We start from the raw sequence: 21,340 nt of genomic DNA, 5'->3' as shown, positions 1-21,340 counted from the left end.
TATGTAAGTTTATACCAGCCTCTAAGCGCGCTATAAATTTTTTTGGTTTTTGGTTTTTTTTCTTTTTTTTTCTCATTTTAGCTGCTGGGGGGAATACATAATATGGGGACGATATTTTCGAATTTAAGGTTTTCCCCTATTGAGAGAGATTTATATTTACTAATCCTAGAAATCTTATCTGCTAATAACCTTCCTTTATCAAATGGTAAACTTTCTAAGTCTAACCTAAAGAAATTTATGAAATGGATACTTTCTCAGTTTCCTGATTCTAACACAGATACAATTACAAAAGATTCCTTTTGGGATATGATTGGGAAAACAATATATAATTTACAGACTAACCAGGATTTTTCTGTAGTTGTGTACATGCCTCTTTTTCATGTTATAACCAAAGCGGTCGAAAAATCTAACAAAAGGAGCCTTGATTGCGTAACAGAGGCAGAGGTTCTTGTACATGCTAATGAGCCTAATAACCATCGAAATTTCTCTGCGCGGTCTGCTTACAAACTCCTCTCCCCATCGCGGGATCCGCGCTGCCCTCTCCCTCCCTGCATATTCCCTCGATCGCGGAAAAAACCAGTTCTACCTCTGAGGGGGAGGCTGAACCTCTAGTCACCTCCTCAACCGGGGCTCAGCTCGTTGTCACGGGGCCCCTGTTTCCCTCCTGTCCTTATCTCGGCTTCCCAGACATCCGGTCCTCCTTCCCTCCCGCTCGCCCAGAGCCCACTCCTCCACCTCCCCCCCCTCCTCCCGCCCCTCTTCCTGTTTCCCCCACCCCGGCCCGCTCCCCCCCTTCCCCTCGGTCGCGCGTTACCGATTCCAAGGTACGGCTCCATCCATTTCCGCTCCTGGAAACGCGAGTTCCCTCCCTCCTTCCAGCCTGCCTGCACCGGCACGATGACCCTCGGGGCGCAGCCATGCCCCGAGCCCAGCAATTGCATTCCAGCGGTCGCATACCGATCTGGCTGTCCCCCCCGCCTCCCCTGCCTTGTCCCCACTCTCTTGTCACCCAATCCTCCTCCACCTCCCAATGTAGCCCCTGCGTTATCTCCGGGACCCTTCATGGTGTCCCCCCTTCTCATGTCTGTGTTTGCTGTGGTGCCACTCCAGTTTCAATGACGACGCCCTCTGGCCAAACGCCTAGTGCTTCCTCACAAAATACAAAGCTTTTGAAAAAACGCGCTTCTAAAAGCTGCAAAAAGCACAGGCCACGGTCTGCCCACCCTAACTGCTTATTGGAGAATTGCAGCAGTACTAGTGACTCGGACTCTGATTCCTTGCAAATTGATCCTTGGGCTTTAATTAAAATAGAGGCGACAAAGGCAGGCGATTGGCAGATGGCAGAAAAGATAAACGCCTTCCCGGTGGAATATAGACAGGGGAGGAACGGAGGAGAGTCTGCCATTAAGACGTGGAAGCCTAACTCAAATAAGGAACTTGTACAATTAAGAAATATAGCTAAAGAACATGGTAGAGGCTCACATATTTTTAGAAATTTCTTAGAAGCTATGTTCTCAGCACATGTTTTGCTTCCACACGATATTAAAAACATATCACATTGCCTGCTTTCGCCAGCTGAATACATGTTATGGGAAAGGCATTGGAAAAAACAATTAAAAACATTATCGGACTCTTATTCAGCAGATGCTTCTAAAACAAATTTTATGGTAGAACAGCTGGCTGGGGAAGGCGAGTTACAGAAACCAGCTGATCAGCTTGAAACATTGAATAAGGATGCTTGCCAAGATGTGGCACGTGCAGCAAAAACCTCTTTGTTATTTATCAATGACGAATCTATGCCTACCTTGCAATTTTCTACTATTAAGCAAGGAGCCGATTAAAGTTTTATCAAATTTGTGGACAGACTTAAAGATGCTTTGGAAAAACAGATAGAGAGCCCAGAGGCAAGAAAGGAACTCTTATGTAAGCTTGCCATGAGTAACTCAAATGAAAAATGTTAAACAATCCTGAGGTCTCTACCTATAGATACAGACCCTACCATAGAGCAAACGCTGGAATGTTGTACACATCACCTGTCCACCGATAATACAGTGGCCCAAGCTGTTGCTAAGGGCATTGCTGAAGGTGTCTCTGGTGCATATGCAGTAATAGCCTCTAAAGAACTGGCTCGATGCCATCACTGTGGTAACATAGGTCATTATATAAAGGATTGTCCAGAAAGGACACCTCCCCGATATCCTCGTTACACCTATCAAAGACCCCAATATTAGCACCGCCACCAGCTGCGTCCGGGAAATGCCTCGTGCAGCCCGGTGGAGCCCCAGGCTATGACAACAAATCAAAGGCCACCCAGACCCAACCACGCTCCATCCCAGGAGGTCCAGGACCACAGGAGGAGATTCCAACACACCATGCGATCCAGATGGGAACCCGTCGCCAACTGGTAACTACTTTGTCTATTGACTTTAAAAATGAGAAGGTTTATCATGTTCCTACAGGCAAATATGGGCCAAAAGGTGGTCCTTCCGACATATTAATTATAGGTGATACTCTCAATAGCCCAAAGAAAATCTTTGTTGTTCCAGAAGTGAAATCATTGCTCCCAGGACAGGAGATTCTTGTTCAGGTGTGCTGCATGGACTTACCATTTTTTCTTTCAAAGGGAACTCCAATCGCACAAGCCTTTCTACTCCCAAAAAATCACAGGGAACAGGTTCCTCTCAATCCTACGGCAATGTGGGCACAAGTTGTGGGTCCAAGCAAGCCTACCATCGGGTGCGGTCTTAACTACAAAGGGGAGAGGATCCACCTGCCGGGAAGGCTGGACACCAGTGCTGACGTTACTATCATCGCTCGCTCAGACTGGCCTTCTCACTGGGACTTACAACCCGTCGCAGGCATGATTTTGGGAATTGGTGGGGCTACTGTATCCATGCGAAGAAAGAACAACATCCTCATTGAAGGACCTGAAGGCAAGCTGGCAACCATCCGCCCATTTGTGGTAAGGGCTCCAATCACCCTTTGGGGCAGAGATGTTCTATCCCAATGGGGTGCTACCCTTTGCATTCCCACTCTGGATTTTTAATTGGGGCCGCTGAGGCACGTGCACTGCCAGAGACTCCTCGCTTAACCTGGAAATGCCATAAACCGATCTGGACCCTTCAGTGGCCCCTCTCTGATGATAAGCTGCATGCATTACAAGATCTGGTAAAGGAACAGCTCAACAAAGGCCACATCGTAGAGTCTACCAGCCCTTGGAACTCTCCAGTCTTCGTACTACCTAAACCTGGAACAGGCAGGTGGAGGCTGCTCCAAGACCTTCGTAAGATCAACGAGGTCGTTGAGGACATGGGTTCTCTCCAGCCTGGCCTGCCCTCCCCATCGATGCTGCCCAGAGACTGGTCACTTGCTATCATAGATATTAAGGACTGTTTTTTCAGCATTCCGTTACATCCTAATGATGCTGAAAAATTTGCCTTTTCTGTACCTTCTCTCAATAAAGAGGCCCCACTCAAAAGATATCATTGGCGTTTTCTCCCTCAAGGCCTAAAAGTCTCTCCAACTATATGCCAGTGGTATGTTGCTCACATTTTGTCACCAGTTCGAGAACTATTTCCACGTGCTATCATCCACCAGTATATGGACGATATTTTAGTTTGTGCATCCGATAAGGGTTACTTAGAGGAAGCGATCAAAACGACCATCAAAACCATAGTGAAGGCAGGATTTGAGATTCGTGAGGACAAAAGACAGTACACTAGCCCATGGACCTACCTTGGAGTCCAGATTCGGGAAAAAAACATCATACCCCAGCAGCTCCCCATACGAGACAACCCAAAAACCCTGAGAGACTTACACAGCTTATGCGGATCTATCAACTGGGTTCGTCCTTTGCTGGGTTTAACTACAGAAGATCTTGCTCCTCCATTCAACCTTTTGCGTGGCAGCAAAGACCTGGATTCTCCACGCAGACTCACAATAGAAGCTCGAGGTTCCATCATCAAGGTCCAGGGAGCCTTATCCTCACGCAAGGCTCATCGCTTTGAGCCCAGCCTGCATTTCCAGTTTGTTGTCCTGGGAAAAGCACCTTGACTCCATGGACTGATTTTCCAATGGGACTCTCAGCTTCGAGACCCTTTGCTGATCCTGGAATGGATTTTTACTAGCAACCAACCTACAAAGACAATTACCACCTTCCAGGAAATCATGGCACATTTAATAAGAAAAGCTAGAACTCGCCTCCGCTCTCTTGCAGAGTGTGACTTCAACTGCATTTACTTGCCAATAACCACTGAGGACTTGGAGGATTTGCTCCAAACCAATGAAAGTCTCCAGTTTGCTTTAGACAGTTATACAGGCCAAATTTCAGTTCAGTTCCTAAAACACAAACTTTTTAATGAATCTTTTCATTTGACCCCAAAATCAGTTCAAAGTAGGGAACCTCTCAAAGCTCTAACCATCTTTACAGATGGTTCAGGGTCATCCCACAAGTCTGTTATGACGTGGATGGACCCCCAATCACAAAAATGGGAATCTGACATACAAATAGTGGAGGGATCTCCACTAATTGCGGAGTTGGCAGCTGTTGTCAGAACCTTTGAAAGATTCAAAGATGAACCTTTTAATCTGGTTACAGATTCAGCTTATGTTGCGGGTATAGCTATGAGAGCAGAACATGCTCTTCTCAAAGAGGTTTCCAATCCAATGTTGTACCAATTGATGTCTAAATTAATATACTTAATTTCTCACAGAAAGCAACCTTACCATATAATGCATGTGAGGTCCCACACCGACCTCCCAGGTTTCATTGCAGATGGGAACAGGAGAGCGGATGCATTAGCCATGGCAGTACAAACTGCTAATGTTCCTAACATCTTTGCCCAGGCAAAGTTGTCACATGCGTTTTTTCATCAAAATGTACCTGCCCTTGTTAGAATGTTCAAACTTTCAAAAGATCAAGCTAAAGCTATTGTTGCTACATGTCCGAACTGTCAAAGCTATCAGATACCATCCATGGGGATGGGAGTCAATCCCCGAGGTCTGAACAGTTGCCAGTTGTGGCAGACAGATGTGACTCATTTCACACCTTTTGGAAGGTCAAAATACGTGCATGTATCGGTCGACACGTTTTCAGGAGCAGTATTTGCATCATCGCATCTAGGAGAAACTGCACAGCATGCAATAAAACATTTTCTCCTTGCCTTTGCCACCCTAGGGGTACCAAAGGAGATCAAAACAGATAATGGACCTGCCTATACTTCTCGCAAGTTAAAGGACTTTTTCAGTGATTGGGGCATAGCACACAAAACAGGCATACCTGTAAACCCCACAGGACAATCCATCGTGGAAAGGACACACCAAACCCTAAAAAGGGTCCTCAATCAACAGAACTTAGACACGAGTATCAAATCTCCAGTGGAAAGACTTTGCAAGGCTCTCTATGTTATCAACTTCCTGAACTGTACAGCATCAGAGCCTGACCTGCCAGTATTTCGCCATTTTGCTAATTCCACGCAAGCAAAGCTTACTGAGAAACCGCCTGTGCTCGTGAAAGACCCTGAAACACACCAAATCTCTGGACCTTTCCAGCTAATTACCTGGGGCTGAGGATATGCATGTGTGCAACTACCCTCTGGTCCAAGATGGTACCCAGGAAAAAATATAAAACCTTACCTAGGCACTGTAAATACGACAAAAGATGACAAGAATTCTCCTGAGACAAACACAGATCCTCCAAAAAATCAAACCAGTTCTGCCTGGAGACGAAGACGTCGCCGAATACCCACAAACAGAAGAACAGACCGCCCCATCACGAGACAGCAGACAAAGAAGAAAGCTGAATAACATTCTGCTGCGTTAAACTGTTGATAGCCTGAACACAAAAGTGTACTCTGAACTATATGTTGTTACTTCTTATATACCTCAAAAACCCTATTATCCCCTTTCCTTGACTCTTTTTCAATACCCCTTAATCTTATCCCTCTTCTTTAGCTTAGAAAAAATAAAAAAGGGGGGAGGAGGGAAAGGAATAGTGAAAAGAACAAAGGAGTTAGCCCTCCCCTCCCACTATAAAGATAACAAATTTTGCTTATATTCCCTATCAGAAGCCCTATTCCTGTCCAAAGATGAAAAATATCTCCGTTGGTGCTGTCCTCACTGCTGCCTGGATGTGCTTCACCGTACCACGTGCCTTCGGCTGGATTAGTCCACAGCCTAGCCATAATGTTTGGGTAACCTTAGCAAAGACATTAAAACAGGATAATCTGTGTTTATCCATGGGAAGCATTGATAACCCACTTTCCACATGTCTAGTAGGGATTCCCTTTGTAGCAGATGATTGGCCTGTCTATAACTCAGAGCTCCTCCGCACCACAGGTAAGAGACCCAATTTGGCAGATACTTGGGACGAGTGGACAAAAATGCTGCCTAATGCTTTAGATGAACCCCAAGAATTGGATCTGCTGGGGTCCTCCAAGGCCGCATACTGTGTTCAAATTTTACTTTAGACGCCCGAAAAACAATTGGCCAGAAATTGATCAGACAAAAAACACATATCGAAAAGACATATCACCCATTAACAAAGCCTATAACTATCCCGACTGGTGTAATTACACTGCTCGTGTGATATCTGTGTCCTCTCTCCACCCTAAAGTATTACCCAAGGGTACATTTCTCATCTGTGGTGACAGAGTTTGGGCTGGGATCCCCTCCCGACTCCAGGGAGGTCCCTGTACACTTGGAAAACTTTCTACTCTTACTCCAAACATCACACTGTTACATAATTGGAGAAAAGATAGTGAATCAAAACGCCACAAAAGATCCTACACTGAATTTGATGAAAATTGCAATCCCAAATTATATGATTGGAACAAACCCAAAAAGATTGCTGTCTCCCTATTTCTACCCTGGGTAGCTGCAGCTAAAGCCCTCACTGAAATAAATCACCTTGGGTGCTGGCTCAGTAAACAAGCTAACACTACATCTGCTGCCCTGAGCAATCTCTAAAGGAAGAAGAAACAGTAAGACATGCTTCTCTCCAGAATCGAGCTGCGATTGACTTCCTGCTGCTTGCCCACAGACACAGCTGTGAAGACTTTGAAGGGATGTGCTGCTCCAATCTCTTTTCATGCTCGGAATCCATCCATGCAAACATCCAGAAACTGAAAGATCTCGTGAAGGACTTGTAGTAGAAAAAACCCCGGAGTGGGTCAATGACCTTTTTGGTCAATGGGGATTAACTGGATGGATTGCATCCTTGGTTAAGGGAATGTTGTGGATTCTCCTTATAGCTGTTATTGTATTAGCTATGTTCTCATGCCTTGTTCACTGTTTTAAAAGAACCATAGGGAATGTCTTTTTTCTAAAAACAGAAAGTGGAGTTGTAGCAGGCACAGGGCCAGCTACGGCCCCATGGAGGAATACTTAGAGATAAGAATATGCTGAGTCATAGGAATTGAACCAAAAGTCTTCACTCTGGTCCTCCAGGCCTGCTTATCTTTCTGTGACCCCATAGGCTAGTTTCCCTAACCTTTACAACTGGTCAGTTTCCAAGCCCCCCTAACCCTATAAAAGGGGCTGTCTTGGCCCATTTTGTTTGAAGAGCTGCATTCGGACCCTTCGCGAATCCCTCAGAATAAACCATCGTGGAACAGCCTGATGCCTCTTCTCATCTCTCTCCATTTGCTTTCCTGGAAGCCACGGCCAGCCAAAGCCCCTAGAGCAAGCTAAACAGCTGAAACCATAAAAGAGCTGATATCACTAAGAGCTGACAATCACTAAGCTTGCTAAGGGGCCACAGCTGTGCAGTAGTCTGGCCTAGGGCCCTCAGCTCCCAAAGGGCTGAGGCATCCGGCCTTAAGACTGCTTGCCTGGTGCGCTCTGAGCCTATGGGGAATCAGCTATCCGGCTAAGAAGCTAGCCCCTGTGGCTTCATTATTTTTACAGGTGAGCACACAAGTGAACTGTGCTCTGACACAAGTGATTCCTCAGGGCATGGCCCTGGCACAGGCCTGCTCAGCCAGTTCGGGGGCAGCACCCACAGCTCTGCCATGGTGGATGTACATACCGCAAGTGCAGTCATCTTAGAATCCTGTCATGAACATAAGGTTCCTTTGGATGTGTTCGTACCTTTGAGACAAGGACTGAGTGCACTGCTTGTGGGAAGATCTAGTGTCACCCACCAAGGTATCTTTGTTCACCCAGGTGTCATTGACTCTGGCTTTTCGGGTCAAATTTGTGCTACGGTTTCCACACCTACCCCCCCCGTCACTATTTTGGCAGGGACTCAGATTGCTCAACTTGTGCCTTTTCAGTCATGTGTCCCCAGGACTGGCCAGCAGACCTGTGGGAATGGTGGCTTTGAATCCACGGGACTGCCACAAGTCTTCTGGTCGGCAGATCTTTCTGCTCAGCAACCCCAGATGATGTGTACCCTGACCCTACTGGGTGCCTGCCAGCAAAAGACCTGACTTCGAGGTTTGATCAACACAGGGGCAGATGTGACAGTCATCTCAGTCATCGCCTTCTCTGCCTGGCTCCCTAGGAGGCCTTTGGCTTGCATAGGGTCGGCCATCCAAGGGTTGGGGGATGCAGTGCAGACCTTTGTAAGTCAACGGTCTGTGATGATCAGAAACATAGATGAGCAGACAGCTGCAGTTCGGCCCTATGTCACTCCAGCTCTGATAAATCTCTGGAAGCGGGATGTATTGGCAGCCTGGGAGGTAGGAATTGGGACGGATTTAATTGGGGCCACTGCGTGTGGAAACCCAGAGCACCGGGAATATTCCTCTGTCTGCTCTGGGGTGTCCTGACCCCCAGGGGAGCACTGACTTTGACCCTCATTCATGGAGAAAGTTTCCTAGACTTCAAGATAGACTAGAATCTACAAAAGTGTGAAATTGATTATAGAGAGTAGTGTAGGCCTACCACTTGGTGATAAATTTAGGTTTTGGGATTTTTTAGTAGGTTGTAGATGGAAGCAAGATGGAGGGCACAGGGTGTTCTCCTGGGTTTCTTCTTCATGCTTCTTCTTCCTTCTTCTTCATGGGTTTGGGTGGCATTTTATAATTGGGCAGAAAAGTCCACATTGCAGGCTCTTTGGGATCAGTTATTGGGTTAAAAGGGAAAATAATCTAGGTGTCAGTTCTTAATGGGACAGTTTAGTCTTAAAAGACCTTGTAACCAGAGATTGTTAGCCATTTTGTGCCTTCTAGTGAAAAGCTTCTGAACTCACAGTAGTGAAACTGTTTTACTGATAAGAAATAATAAACACTTGAGTCCGAACATTAATTACTGTCTCAAGTGCCTTCAATCCAGACCCAGATAAATCGACGACTGGTACCCCCACAACTGTGCTAAAGGGCGTAAAATACCCTATGCTGCCTTTATGGTGGCTGGTGGACAAACCCATTTGGGTTCATCAGTGGCCCCTGACAGAAGAAAAACTGGTTGCCCTTCCTGAATTAGTTCAGGAACAATTGCAACAGGGACACATTGAGCCTTCTACTAGTCCCTGGAATACTCCTGTCTTTGTGATAAAGAAAAAATCTAGGAAAAGGAGGCTCTTATAGGACCTTCAAAAAATAATGCAGTGATGGAAAGCATGGGGGCACTGCAGCCTGGTATGCCCTCATCCACCATGCTCCCCGCAGGATGGGAGATCTTGATCATTGATCTGAAGGATTGTTTTTTCACAATTCCATTGCATCCTGATGACAAACCAGTTTGCCTTCACAGTGCCTTCAGTCAACAATGCTGAACCTGTGCCGAGATATCAATGGAAAGCTTTGCCACAGTGCTGTCGCAATAGCCCAACTATTTGTCAGTGGTATGTGGCTCGGGCCTTGTCTCGAGTCTGTGAGCAGTTTCCTGACGCATGTTGTTATCACTGCATGGACAACATCCTGGTCGCAGCATCCACCCAGGATGAGTTGCTGAGGATACAGCCTCAGCTGTTTGCTGCTCTGCGTTCTTATGGGCTGAAGGGGGCTCCAGAGAAGGTTCAACAGCATCCTCCTTGGAAATTTCTGGGAGTCAAAATTCTTGACCAAACTATTCAGCATCCGGAGGTACAATTCTAGGATTTTATTAAGACATTAAATGATGCCCAGAAAATGATGGGTGTCATCAGTTGGTTGCATCCTTACTTGGGACTAACCGAAAACCAACTGCCCCCGCTGTATGGTACTCTAAAGGGGGACCCTGACCTGAGATCACCTTGGAAATTGACTCCTGAGGCAACGAGCGCTGGGGGAGGTCCAAATGGCTATTTCTGCTTGTCAGGTTCATCAAGTAGACCTTTCCATTGATATCACTCTCTTCATTACCAATCCAGATTTTTATCCTATGGGTATCATTGACCAATGGAGTGACAAATGGCCTGATCCTTTGCACATTTTGTAATGGGTCTTTTTGCCCGATCAACCAAAAAAGACAGCACCCACATTATTTGAACTGACCGCTCATTTGATAATCAAACGCCATCAACGGTGTTTGCAATTGATGGCAGCTGAGCCCACAACAATCATTCTTCCAGTATAACGGGTAGACTTTAAATGGAGCTTTGCTAACAGTGCTCCTTTGCAAAGTGCGCTGCAGAACTTTTCAGGGCACATTGCCTATCATATGCCCAGTCATAAGTTATTGCAGTTGGCAAAAACAACCAGTCTTTTATTGTGGCCAAAAAGCAGCCAGGTGCCAGTGCAAGGACCACTATCTTCACTGATGGTTCCAAGAAAATGAGGAAAGCCAATGTTACTTGGAAGGATGAATCTGGATGGCAAATAATGGAGGGCCATGAGTCAGGCTCAGCCCAACTGGTTGAGTTAAAGGCCATTGCCATGGCATTCCAGAAATTTTCTCAGGTGCCTCTGAACTTGGTCATTGATTCTGCTTATGTTGCAGACATAACCAAGCGTTTGGATTATTCATTTTAGAAGGAAGTCAATAACGCAGTTTTGTTTCAGTTATTGAGAACCTTGTGGAGTGCAATTCAGGCCTGAGTCTATCCGTATTACATCTTGCACATTCGGAGTCACACCAATTTACCAGGTTTCCTAACAGAAGGTCATGCCAGGGCTGACGGGTTGACTAACGCTGCCTGGGTAGCGCCTCAGCCTGACAAGATTGCGCAAGCCAAAGTGTCGCATGATTTTTTTCATCAAAGTGCACATACTTTGCAGAAACAATTTCACTTGACACCAACTGAGGCTTGTGACATTGTCGGTTCTTGCGCTGACTGTCATGGACTTGCTGCACCTCTACCAGCGGGGCTAAACCCCAGAGGCCTAAAGGTCTTGCACCTTTGGCAAACAGATGTCACTCACATCGCTGAATTTGGCCGACTTGAATATGTGCACGTCTATTTACACCTTCTTCTCTGCCATGTGGGCATCTGCTCACACTAGAGAAAAGAGTCACGACGTGATTGCCCATTTAAGGATGGCTTTTGCAGTCTTGGGAATACCTTCTTCTGTGAAAACTGACAATGACCCCACCTATGTCTTGCAGAAGACACAGCAGTTTTTGCACTTATGGAGAGTGTCACACAAGCTTGGTATCCCGCACTCTCCAATGGGCCAGACCATTGTTGAATGCGCTCATGGTACCTAAAGCTTGTACTGGACAAACAAAAAAGGGGAATGTCTGGAGAAACCCCACATAGTTGATTGGAAATGTCTCTATATACAATCAATCATCATATAGTGCCACAGAATTCAGAGAATCCTGTCATTCTAAATCACTTTATCTCATTGCACTCCTCAGGTGAGATGCACCTGCCTCCAACGAAAGTCTGTATACGGGACCTAGCCCCTAATAAGTGGGAGGGCCCATACCACCTTATCACTTGTGGCCGCGGGTATGCATGCGTTTCCAGAGATACTGGAGTACGGTGGATACCTGCGAGGTGTGTTCGCCCTCACCTGCGGCACCAAAAACAGAATGTGGCCAACAGGCAACCTCCGAACGATGATCAAGATGCTGACCACTGATCAGATGGGCCCTCCACAAGTGGGGAATGAACATTCTATCCTTTCTTTGTTCTGGAAAAAGGCTGTTGACAATTAAGACTGTCAGTTCTTTGAACAAACTAACGATAAGTTGTTACTATATTAGAATTAGTATAGATATTTGATTAGAATAGGTAACTGATTTTAAGATTAATAGTGTATTTCTTGTAAGAGGGAATCACAAGATTTGATCTCTCCGACCATTTCAAAATTGCCTCCGAATGCAGTTCTGATTGATAACTAACAACTGCTAGAGGAACCTCTGGAGTTGTGTTTGTTCTCCTTTCTGCAAGGGGCCCTGCAGAGGATTACAAACACCGCCTCCTCCTTTAAACAAAAAGAGGGACCTGTGGATGTGACATCCTGGTCAGAGAGTGAGAAAACTAGATAAGTTTTCCCAGAATCGGCTTGAAAGACTTTAGGGAGTTGAAGATAAACAACAATAGCTTATTATTATAAACAGCCTGCAGGTGTTGTTTTCCTACTTTCTGTTTTCTTGGTTTTCTCAAAGATTGTTTATAGGAAGGGCTTCTTGTTAAGTAGCCAATCAGGTGAAATGTATTAACTGAATGACCAATCAAATCTACCTGGATTGGAACAGCTTATGAAAAGGAGCAGTTCCAAATATACAGTGTGCGTTATGCCAATCAGCCTTCTGATGAGTCTGCGTAATTTCTTACTCAATAGCAACAGATATTAGCAAAAGCTCCTATGCTAAAGCAAGCAGATTTTGAAGTAGCTGTTGAACCCATGAGAAGTTTGGAATCCTCCTTGGAAATTTCTGGGAGTCAAAATTCTTGACCAAACTATTCAGCATCCGGAGGTACAATTCTAGGATTTTATTAAGACATTAAATGATGCCCAGAAAATGATGGGTGTCATCAGTTGGTTGCATCCTTACTTGGGACTAACCGAAAACCAACTGCCCCCGCTGTATGGTACTCTAAAGGGGGACCCTGACCTGAGATCACCTTGGAAATTGACTCCTGAGGCAACGAGCGCTGGGGGAGGTCCAAATGGCTATTTCTGCTTGTCAGGTTCATCAAGTAGACCTTTCCATTGATATCACTCTCTTCATTACCAATCCAGATTTTTATCCTATGGGTATCATTGACCAATGGAGTGACAAATGGCCTGATCCTTTGCACATTTTGTAATGGGTCTTTTTGCCCGATCAACCAAAAAAGACAGCACCCACATTATTTGAACTGACCGCTCATTTGATAATCAAACGCCATCAACGGTGTTTGCAATTGATGGCAGCTGAGCCCACAACAATCATTCTTCCAGTATAACGGGTAGACTTTAAATGGAGCTTTGCTAACAGTGCTCCTTTGCAAAGTGCGCTGCAGAACTTTTCAGGGCACATTGCCTATCATATGCCCAGTCATAAGTTATTGCAGTTGGCAAAAACAACCAGTCTTTTATTGTGGCCAAAAAGCAGCCAGGTGCCAGTGCAAGGACCACTATCTTCACTGATGGTTCCAAGAAAATGAGGAAAGCCAATGTTACTTGGAAGGATGAATCTGGATGGCAAATATGGAGGGCCATGAGTCAGGCTCAGCCCAACTGGTTGAGTTAAAGGCCATTGCCATGGCATTCCAGAAATTTTCTCAGGTGCCTCTGAACTTGGTCATTGATTCTGCTTATGTTGCAGACATAACCAAGCGTTTGGATTATTCATTTTAGAAGGAAGTCAATAACGCAGTTTTGTTTCAGTTATTGAGAACCTTGTGGAGTGCAATTCAGGCCTGAGTCTATCCGTATTACATCTTGCACATTCGGAGTCACACCAATTTACCAGGTTTCCTAACAGAAGGTCATGCCAGGGCTGACGGGTTGACTAACGCTGCCTGGGTAGCGCCTCAGCCTGACAAGATTGCGCAAGCCAAAGTGTCGCATGATTTTTTTCATCAAAGTGCACATACTTTGCAGAAACAATTTCACTTGACACCAACTGAGGCTTGTGACATTGTCGGTTCTTGCGCTGACTGTCATGGACTTGCTGCACCTCTACCAGCGGGGCTAAACCCCAGAGGCCTAAAGGTCTTGCACCTTTGGCAAACAGATGTCACTCACATCGCTGAATTTGGCCGACTTGAATATGTGCACGTCTATTTACACCTTCTTCTCTGCCATGTGGGCATCTGCTCACACTAGAGAAAAGAGTCACGACGTGATTGCCCATTAAGGATGGCTTTTGCAGTCTTGGGAATACCTTCTTCTGTGAAAACTGACAATGACCCCACCTATGTCTTGCAGAAGACACAGCAGTTTTTGCACTTATGGAGAGTGTCACACAAGCTTGGTATCCCGCACTCTCCAATGGGCCAGACCATTGTTGAATGCGCTCATGGTACCTAAAGCTTGTACTGGACAAACAAAAAAGGGGAATGTCTGGAGAAACCCCACATAGTTGATTGGAAATGTCTCTATATACAATCAATCATCATATAGTGCCACAGAATTCAGAGAATCCTGTCATTCTAAATCACTTTATCTCATTGCACTCCTCAGGTGAGATGCACCTGCCTCCAACGAAAGTCTGTATACGGGACCTAGCCCCTAATAAGTGGGAGGGCCCATACCACCTTATCACTTGTGGCCGCGGGTATGCATGCGTTTCCAGAGATACTGGAGTACGGTGGATACCTGCGAGGTGTGTTCGCCCTCACCTGCGGCACCAAAAACAGAATGTGGCCAACAGGCAACCTCCGAACGATGATCAAGATGCTGACCACTGATCAGATGGGCCCTCCACAAGTGGGGAATGAACATTCTATCCTTTCTTTGTTCTGGAAAAAGGCTGTTGACAATTAAGACTGTCAGTTCTTTGAACAAACTAACGATAAGTTGTTACTATATTAGAATTAGTATAGATATTTGATTAGAATAGGTAACTGATTTTAAGATTAATAGTGTATTTCTTGTAAGAGGGAATCACAAGATTTGATCTCTCCGACCATTTCAAAATTGCCTCCGAATGCAGTTCTGATTGATAACTAACAACTGCTAGAGGAACCTCTGGAGTTGTGTTTGTTCTCCTTTCTGCAAGGGGCCCTGCAGAGGATTACAAACACCGCCTCCTCCTTTAAACAAAAAGAGGGACCTGTGGATGTGACATCCTGGTCAGAGAGTGAGAAAACTAGATAAGTTTTCCCAGAATCGGCTTGAAAGACTTTAGGGAGTTGAAGATAAACAACAATAGCTTATTATTATAAACAGCCTGCAGGTGTTGTTTTCCTACTTTCTGTTTTCTTGGTTTTCTCAAAGATTGTTTATAGGAAGGGCTTCTTGTTAAGTAGCCAATCAGGTGAAATGTATTAACTGAATGACCAATCAAATCTACCTGGATTGGAACAGCTTATGAAAAGGAGCAGTTCCAAATATACAGTGTGCGTTATGCCAATCAGCCTTCTGATGAGTCTGCGTAATTTCTTACTCAATAGCAACAGATATTAGCAAAAGCTCCTATGCTAAAGCAAGCAGATTTTGAAGTAGCTGTGAACCCATGAGAAGTTTGGACAGAAAGAGAGAAGAGTGATGAAGACCCTTTGCCCCCAAGGAAAAAAGAAGACCTCTGTTCCTAGAGATGAAGACAATTTCAGAAATAGATAAAGAGAACCTTTGCTCTTAAACAGCTCACCTTAAAATAGTGCCCTATAAGTTGACATGGCCCATAAACACAACTGTGGAAAAGCTGTGAAAGATGGGAGGGACTCCACTATTGCAGATTCCCAGGCAGCTTCTATTCATGGACATTAAAAGCCCTGAGAGAACTGTTTCTTGTGGAGAAGTCTCCATGGCATGGCAAGGGAAACTCCTCTCCCTAAGTGAACTAAAGAAAGACTATTTTAGAGGTGGTAAACTGACTGAATTGTTTCTGTATATTGTTAGTGGGAAGAAAAGGTCGTAGGGGGGAGGAGAAATGTTCTTAAGGTTTTATTCTGATTCTTATTATTCTTTATTTTATTTACTGTTAATAAAGTTTCCCTTATATCCTTTTAAAGTTTTGAGCCTGCTTTGCCTTCCTCCTAATCCTATCTCACAGCAGGAAATGAGTAAGTATATTCTAGTAGGTGCACTGGCATTTGGCCATCACTTAACCCGCCACATGGATTTAGCAAATAAACACGTAAATAAGAAAATTTAACATTATTATACTTACATCTCAAAACAATTTTTGTTTTAAAAAAGGACTTTGTGCAGATAAGGCAATGTGAAAAAAAGCCCAGACCAACACACCATTTTCTCCAAAAGTTTTTTAAATGGTTTTAATCATGCTTTCAGCCTAGGGTAGTTGGCACAATACACAACTCTGATTCTACCTAGAATGTAGTTTTGGGTAGAGCAGACTCAGGTAGCTCACAGTTACTGAACAAGATCATACTTTTTACCTTTACTTTGTCCATGTGTTTCCTATACACTAATAGTATTGAGGTCGCAGATCTCTCTAAGTCATTTGATCTCAGTAATCCTGTAGAAAACTAGCACATTCAAAAGTTTTCTGCTTTGTTTAGTGAATCCAATCATCAATTCAATGTATTAATGTATTAAAGGAAAAAAAACATTACTCTGTTGCTTTTGGCTGGGGTAGAGTTGGTTTTCTTCCCAGTGGCTGGTATGGGGCTATGTTTTGGACTTGTGCTGAACACAGGGTTGATAATATAAATGGGGTTTTTTTATTCCTGAGCAGGGTTTACACAGAGCCAAGGTCTTTGCTGCTTTTTGTACTGCCATGCTGGGGAAGGGGCTGGGGGATGCATGGGAGGTTGGGAGAAGACAGCTGAGATAGCTGACCCCAACTGATCAAAGGGATATTCCAGACCATATGACATCATGCTCAGTATATACAATGAGGGAAAGAAGGAGGAGGAGGGAGATATTTGAAGTTATGGCATTTTTCTTCCCAAAAACCATTACATGTGATTTATTCCTGCTTTCCTGGAGATGGCTGAACACCTGCCTGCTCATGGGAAGTGGTGAATTAATTCCTTGATTTGCTTGTGTGTGTGGTTTTGCTTTTCCTATTAAACTGTCTTTATCTCAACCCGTGAGTTTTCTCACTTTTACCCTTACAATTCTCTCCCTGATCCTACTCGGGGGAGAGTAAGCGAGTAGCTGCATGGAGCTTGGTGGCTGGCTGGGATTAAACCATGACAATTGGCCACACGGGATAGGAGAGTTAGTAGAAACAACACAGCTGACAGGCAACAAGACCCTCCCCCTGTCAGAAGCAGATAGATCAATCTCAATTGCCTGTGCAACCACAGCTCAGGTCAGAAACCTAACTTCTAAAAGGCAATGCAAACTAAATGCAATCTAGTGCTGTCTGTCCTTTGATATATTTCTTAAAATGCTCCCTTCCACATACCTAGGACAGTTCCTCCTACAGTTTACTGGAAAGAGAATGACAGAACAGAGGAGTAGCTGGAGTCATAACAGAGCATCTCCTCCTCAAGTCCCAATGAAAAACAAGCAAACCTCACAATAACCAGGACTTGGTAACTCTGGCATAATACTGCAGTCTGGTTGCTCACAAGGCCCAAATTAATACAAATGCTCAAAATTCTATAGTTTGAGCAACTGCTGTGAAGGCATCTCCCTACTATATTATCGATGTGTAATATATTTAATGTGCTGCATCACATATGTAAGTGATACAGCGAAATATGTAAACCATTAACAATACTGAAAATAAGGATTGTTATGTTCAAGAGTTACTGTCCTCACTTCTGACATTACAGACAGCAGAACCTGGGGGGAAGGGGGGGAAAAAAGCAAAGCTTTCTCATGCCTTATTTTCCAAAGGCATACAAAACAAACAGCAACATTTATTAGAAGTTCACACAAGCCTCAGAAAAAGTTTTACAAGTTGCTACAGTGAAGTTTTCTGAAACCTCAGACAGAGATCTGCAGGAGTTATTTACATAACTGCCAGACCAATCAGATCCTTCATGTGACATACAAGCCATTAAGCACAAATTAAGGGCTTGGGTTTAATATAGTGTCCAGGTAACACCGACTATTATTTTATTGTAGGGTTGAACTGCAGTATGGTGTAGTATATGATGTAGATAATTCATGCTTTGGAGGTTGTATAAAAATTATAAAGATCCAACCATGCATCTGATCCCCATGGCCAGAAGCAGGGCTTTTCATTTCCAAAAGATTTCCCGGACTCGCTCAGATAAAATCATGGCCATTAACGAGTGAATGAGTCTTTTCCTGGGTGATCATCGATCATTTCCCAAGAATGTCCAGAACATTTACTGAACAACACCTGGGAGAGATCACATGGAAAAAGCTGCAACATCTCGGCTACAGCTGAAAGGAAGACCATTTTGAGGAGCCCAGACAGCCATCTAAGCCTATGGACTTACTTTTCTACAGGACTGCATCTGTAGATTTCCCGTTATACATATGTAGGAACTTACAGAAATCTTAGGTCATTTCTGCTTCAGGCAGAATAAACTGTATATAAGCTGGATACCTGGAGCAGTTGGTATGAAACTCTGAGGAGACGCTGACACTACATCGGGCTCAACCTTAGTTCACCCAGCGTCAAAGTCTGGGGTTGATGCTGTCTTGGCTGTGGCGGTTTTATAATATTTTATTTTTTTGGTTGTCGATCTAATAAATGTATAAAATATTTTTAATAAATTTGGCTGCAGAATTGATCATTTATAACAATGGGACATGAGTAGACAAGCTGCATAAAGCTTGTTGGATGCTTGTTTCCTGTCTTATGATCATACTAACTTCAGTGCCTTTGACCTCCAGGTCTTTCTTCCCTTAAAAACATCTGCTTATTCTTTAGGAAGCTCCTGAATCTAGGAGATGAGAAAAAAAAAATAATAAAAGAAAAAAAAGACTTTCCAGAAAATCCCACCAGAACCCCGCCCCTGTTTAGTAGGTGTCATAGATCTCACAGAGGTGTTCCCTCCCCTCTGTGCATTGCAGTCTAGAGTGTGAAGAACAAGTCGGCTTTCTTCGCTGACAAGCTCTACAACAGATTACATATTCCCACTCAAATTGAAGACCTGAAGTCACAAATGATTTGTCATTGATTCAGTGAACTTCCCATTTCAGTTCTCATTCTGGACGAATATGATTAATTAGTACCCTAAACCTAACACACACACTTCCTTTATTCATGTGTATTTTTAGTCAGCAACATACATCCTCCCATCAAGAGATACTGGACAAGATGAGAAACACCAGATCCCCAACAGAGAAAAAACAACCCATGGACATAAATAGAAAATACTTTTTGTGTAATTTAATAATAAGGAACAACTGGAATAATAATACCAAGCTTTTTTGCCAAATTATGAAAGCATCTAAAGGCATTTCTCTCAGAGCATACTGCTGTCATTTTTTCAGAACACGGCTCAAACGCCAAAGCAAACAAGAAGTCGTTACTTTGCACTGAAAGCCTTTCCTTCTTCCATCACCTCATTCCCTCCCACCTATCCGCCAAAACCTCCACATGCTTTTCTCCCACCCACACCCCTCTTTCCCCCAAATCACCTCAACCCCTTTCACAGCGACCCCGCACATCTCATAGCTCACCCAAACTTGTCCCGTTTTCTCCTCCCACATGAGCCCCTTCCATCCCGGCTTCATCCCTCTCGCACCCCTCTTCTCCCCCCCATTTCAGCCCCTTAACCCACCGCCGCGCCCCCCCGTCGCCTCCCCGGCCTGCTGCAGCCTCCCCACCCCCAGCGGTAGCCGCCGCCGCCGCTCACGCCGCACGCAACCGCCCTCCACCGCCAAGCGCGAGCGCTCCCCTGACAACCGCAGCGCACACCAGGCCCAGCCACTTCCCAGCCCCGCGCACACAATGGGACCCGCGGGCAGCCTCCCCCGCGCCCCGCACCGGGGTGACGGTACTCGCCCACTTCGTCGAACCGGCTCCCTCCCGCCGCCCCTGCCCCACTGACCATCGCTGCGCTTGATCTCCACGTAGATCCCTATCTGAACCTTGCTGAAGTTGGCCGCTGCCATCGCTTCATGGGGCAGCCGGGGATATCGGAGGCACTGCCGGACAGCGCACCGGGGGCAGTGAGGGCGTGCACAGCAGCGAAGGCGGCGGCTTCGAAAGGGCAGGCGGGCGGAAAGGGGGAGGGCGGAGAGAAAGAGTAAAAGCGCCGGCCGGATATAACAAACACTGGTACTAGCAGCGCCTGTGCAGCTCGCCGCGGCGTTACGACAGGCCCGGCTCACGGAGAAGGCGGGGGTAGAAGCTCCGCCGCGGTTTGTTCTCCGCCCTTCACGGCACCTGGGCAGGGCTGGCACATGATGGGCGCCCCCACTCCCCAGGAGCTGCCTCCCTGCTAGCTTTAGCCTGGACCAGATGTTCGTCCCAGCTGCGAGCTGCCTATGCGAGCCTCTCCTCTTGGCCCTGTCCCTGACTTAAAAACACACACGTGTGCCTATTTGGCACAAGATTGTGACTGCTGCTGTAATACATACGTATTATAATATTGGCTTTTCGCAAATATTAAAATGGATTTTATATGTGCAGTGTTAAAGTAACTTTGTTATAAAGATATAGTTTTAATTTCTGTTGTTAATTAAGCTTAGACATAGTAGTGAAATAAGTATGCTTGTGTTAAAATGCCGGCTTGGATGGGATAACATCCACTGAACATAGGATTAGGACACCTGCTACAGATATGCCAACTATCAGCACTCACTGTCTAAAGAGAGTGTGGACCAAGGCCCAAAAACTGGAGGTGATAAGTGTCATAAATGAGAATCGTACCATGTAAATCTCTTTTTCTAATAAGAATTTATTACATTAAAAAGCAAGCAGTGGCAAGCAAAGTACAGTGCTGGGCGGCCGAGAGTCTCGCTCTCATAAGGCATGCATCGTTCCATCTCCAAGGTTCGCCTTTTATTGCCTTCTTCTCCTGGGTTCATGGATGACGTGTTCTGTCTTCTGCGCTTGTTCCTCTAGTTGCTAGGGGGTCTTTTTCTGCCTTCTGGTGGTCTCAGGGATGAAGTCCTGAGTCTTCCTCTTTGACCACTGGGTGAACCTTCCCTTATAAGGCATATCTATAAAGTGAAAACTCTCTAAAGGCGCTATACGTTTTCTGCAAGCTAAGCAATTCTTGTGAGGTTAATGCTTACCATATGTGGCTGCATATAGGTACGTATTGTATTCTGCTGAACAAGCGGTTTTAACTATTTAGCTATTGCTTTTATATTGTAAAATTATTTAGCCATTGATTTAATTAATGAACAAACATATTGCTACTTACTACAATAAGAATGGACTAAAAACCATAACCAAGGAATAAGCATGCTCTAAAACAGCAGACCCAAGAAGGAGCCATGCTAAACAATTCTTGGAACATGTAAAC

General features: G+C 45.0%; 1 protein-coding gene across 1 annotated transcript in view; it reads right to left on the bottom strand.

Moving 5' to 3' along the window:
• Positions 1 to 20,162, bottom strand: part of LOC103826099 (kinesin-like protein KIF2A) — a 183,163-nt gene extending 163,001 nt beyond the window's left edge. Inside the window, 1 exon segment of the mRNA XM_050986461.1 lies at positions 19,916 to 20,162. Within this exon segment, the coding sequence (XP_050842418.1) occupies positions 19,916 to 19,979 (64 nt within the window). The 5' untranslated portion in view covers positions 19,980 to 20,162.
• Positions 20,163 to 21,340: the final 1,178 nt, after the last annotated feature.

Source organism: Serinus canaria, chromosome W, assembly GCF_022539315.1.
Source record: "Serinus canaria isolate serCan28SL12 chromosome W, serCan2020, whole genome shotgun sequence".
NCBI lineage: Eukaryota > Metazoa > Chordata > Aves > Passeriformes > Fringillidae > Serinus > Serinus canaria.
The sequence above is the reverse complement of the archived record's forward strand: the minus strand, read 5'-3'. Positions and strand labels throughout refer to the sequence as shown.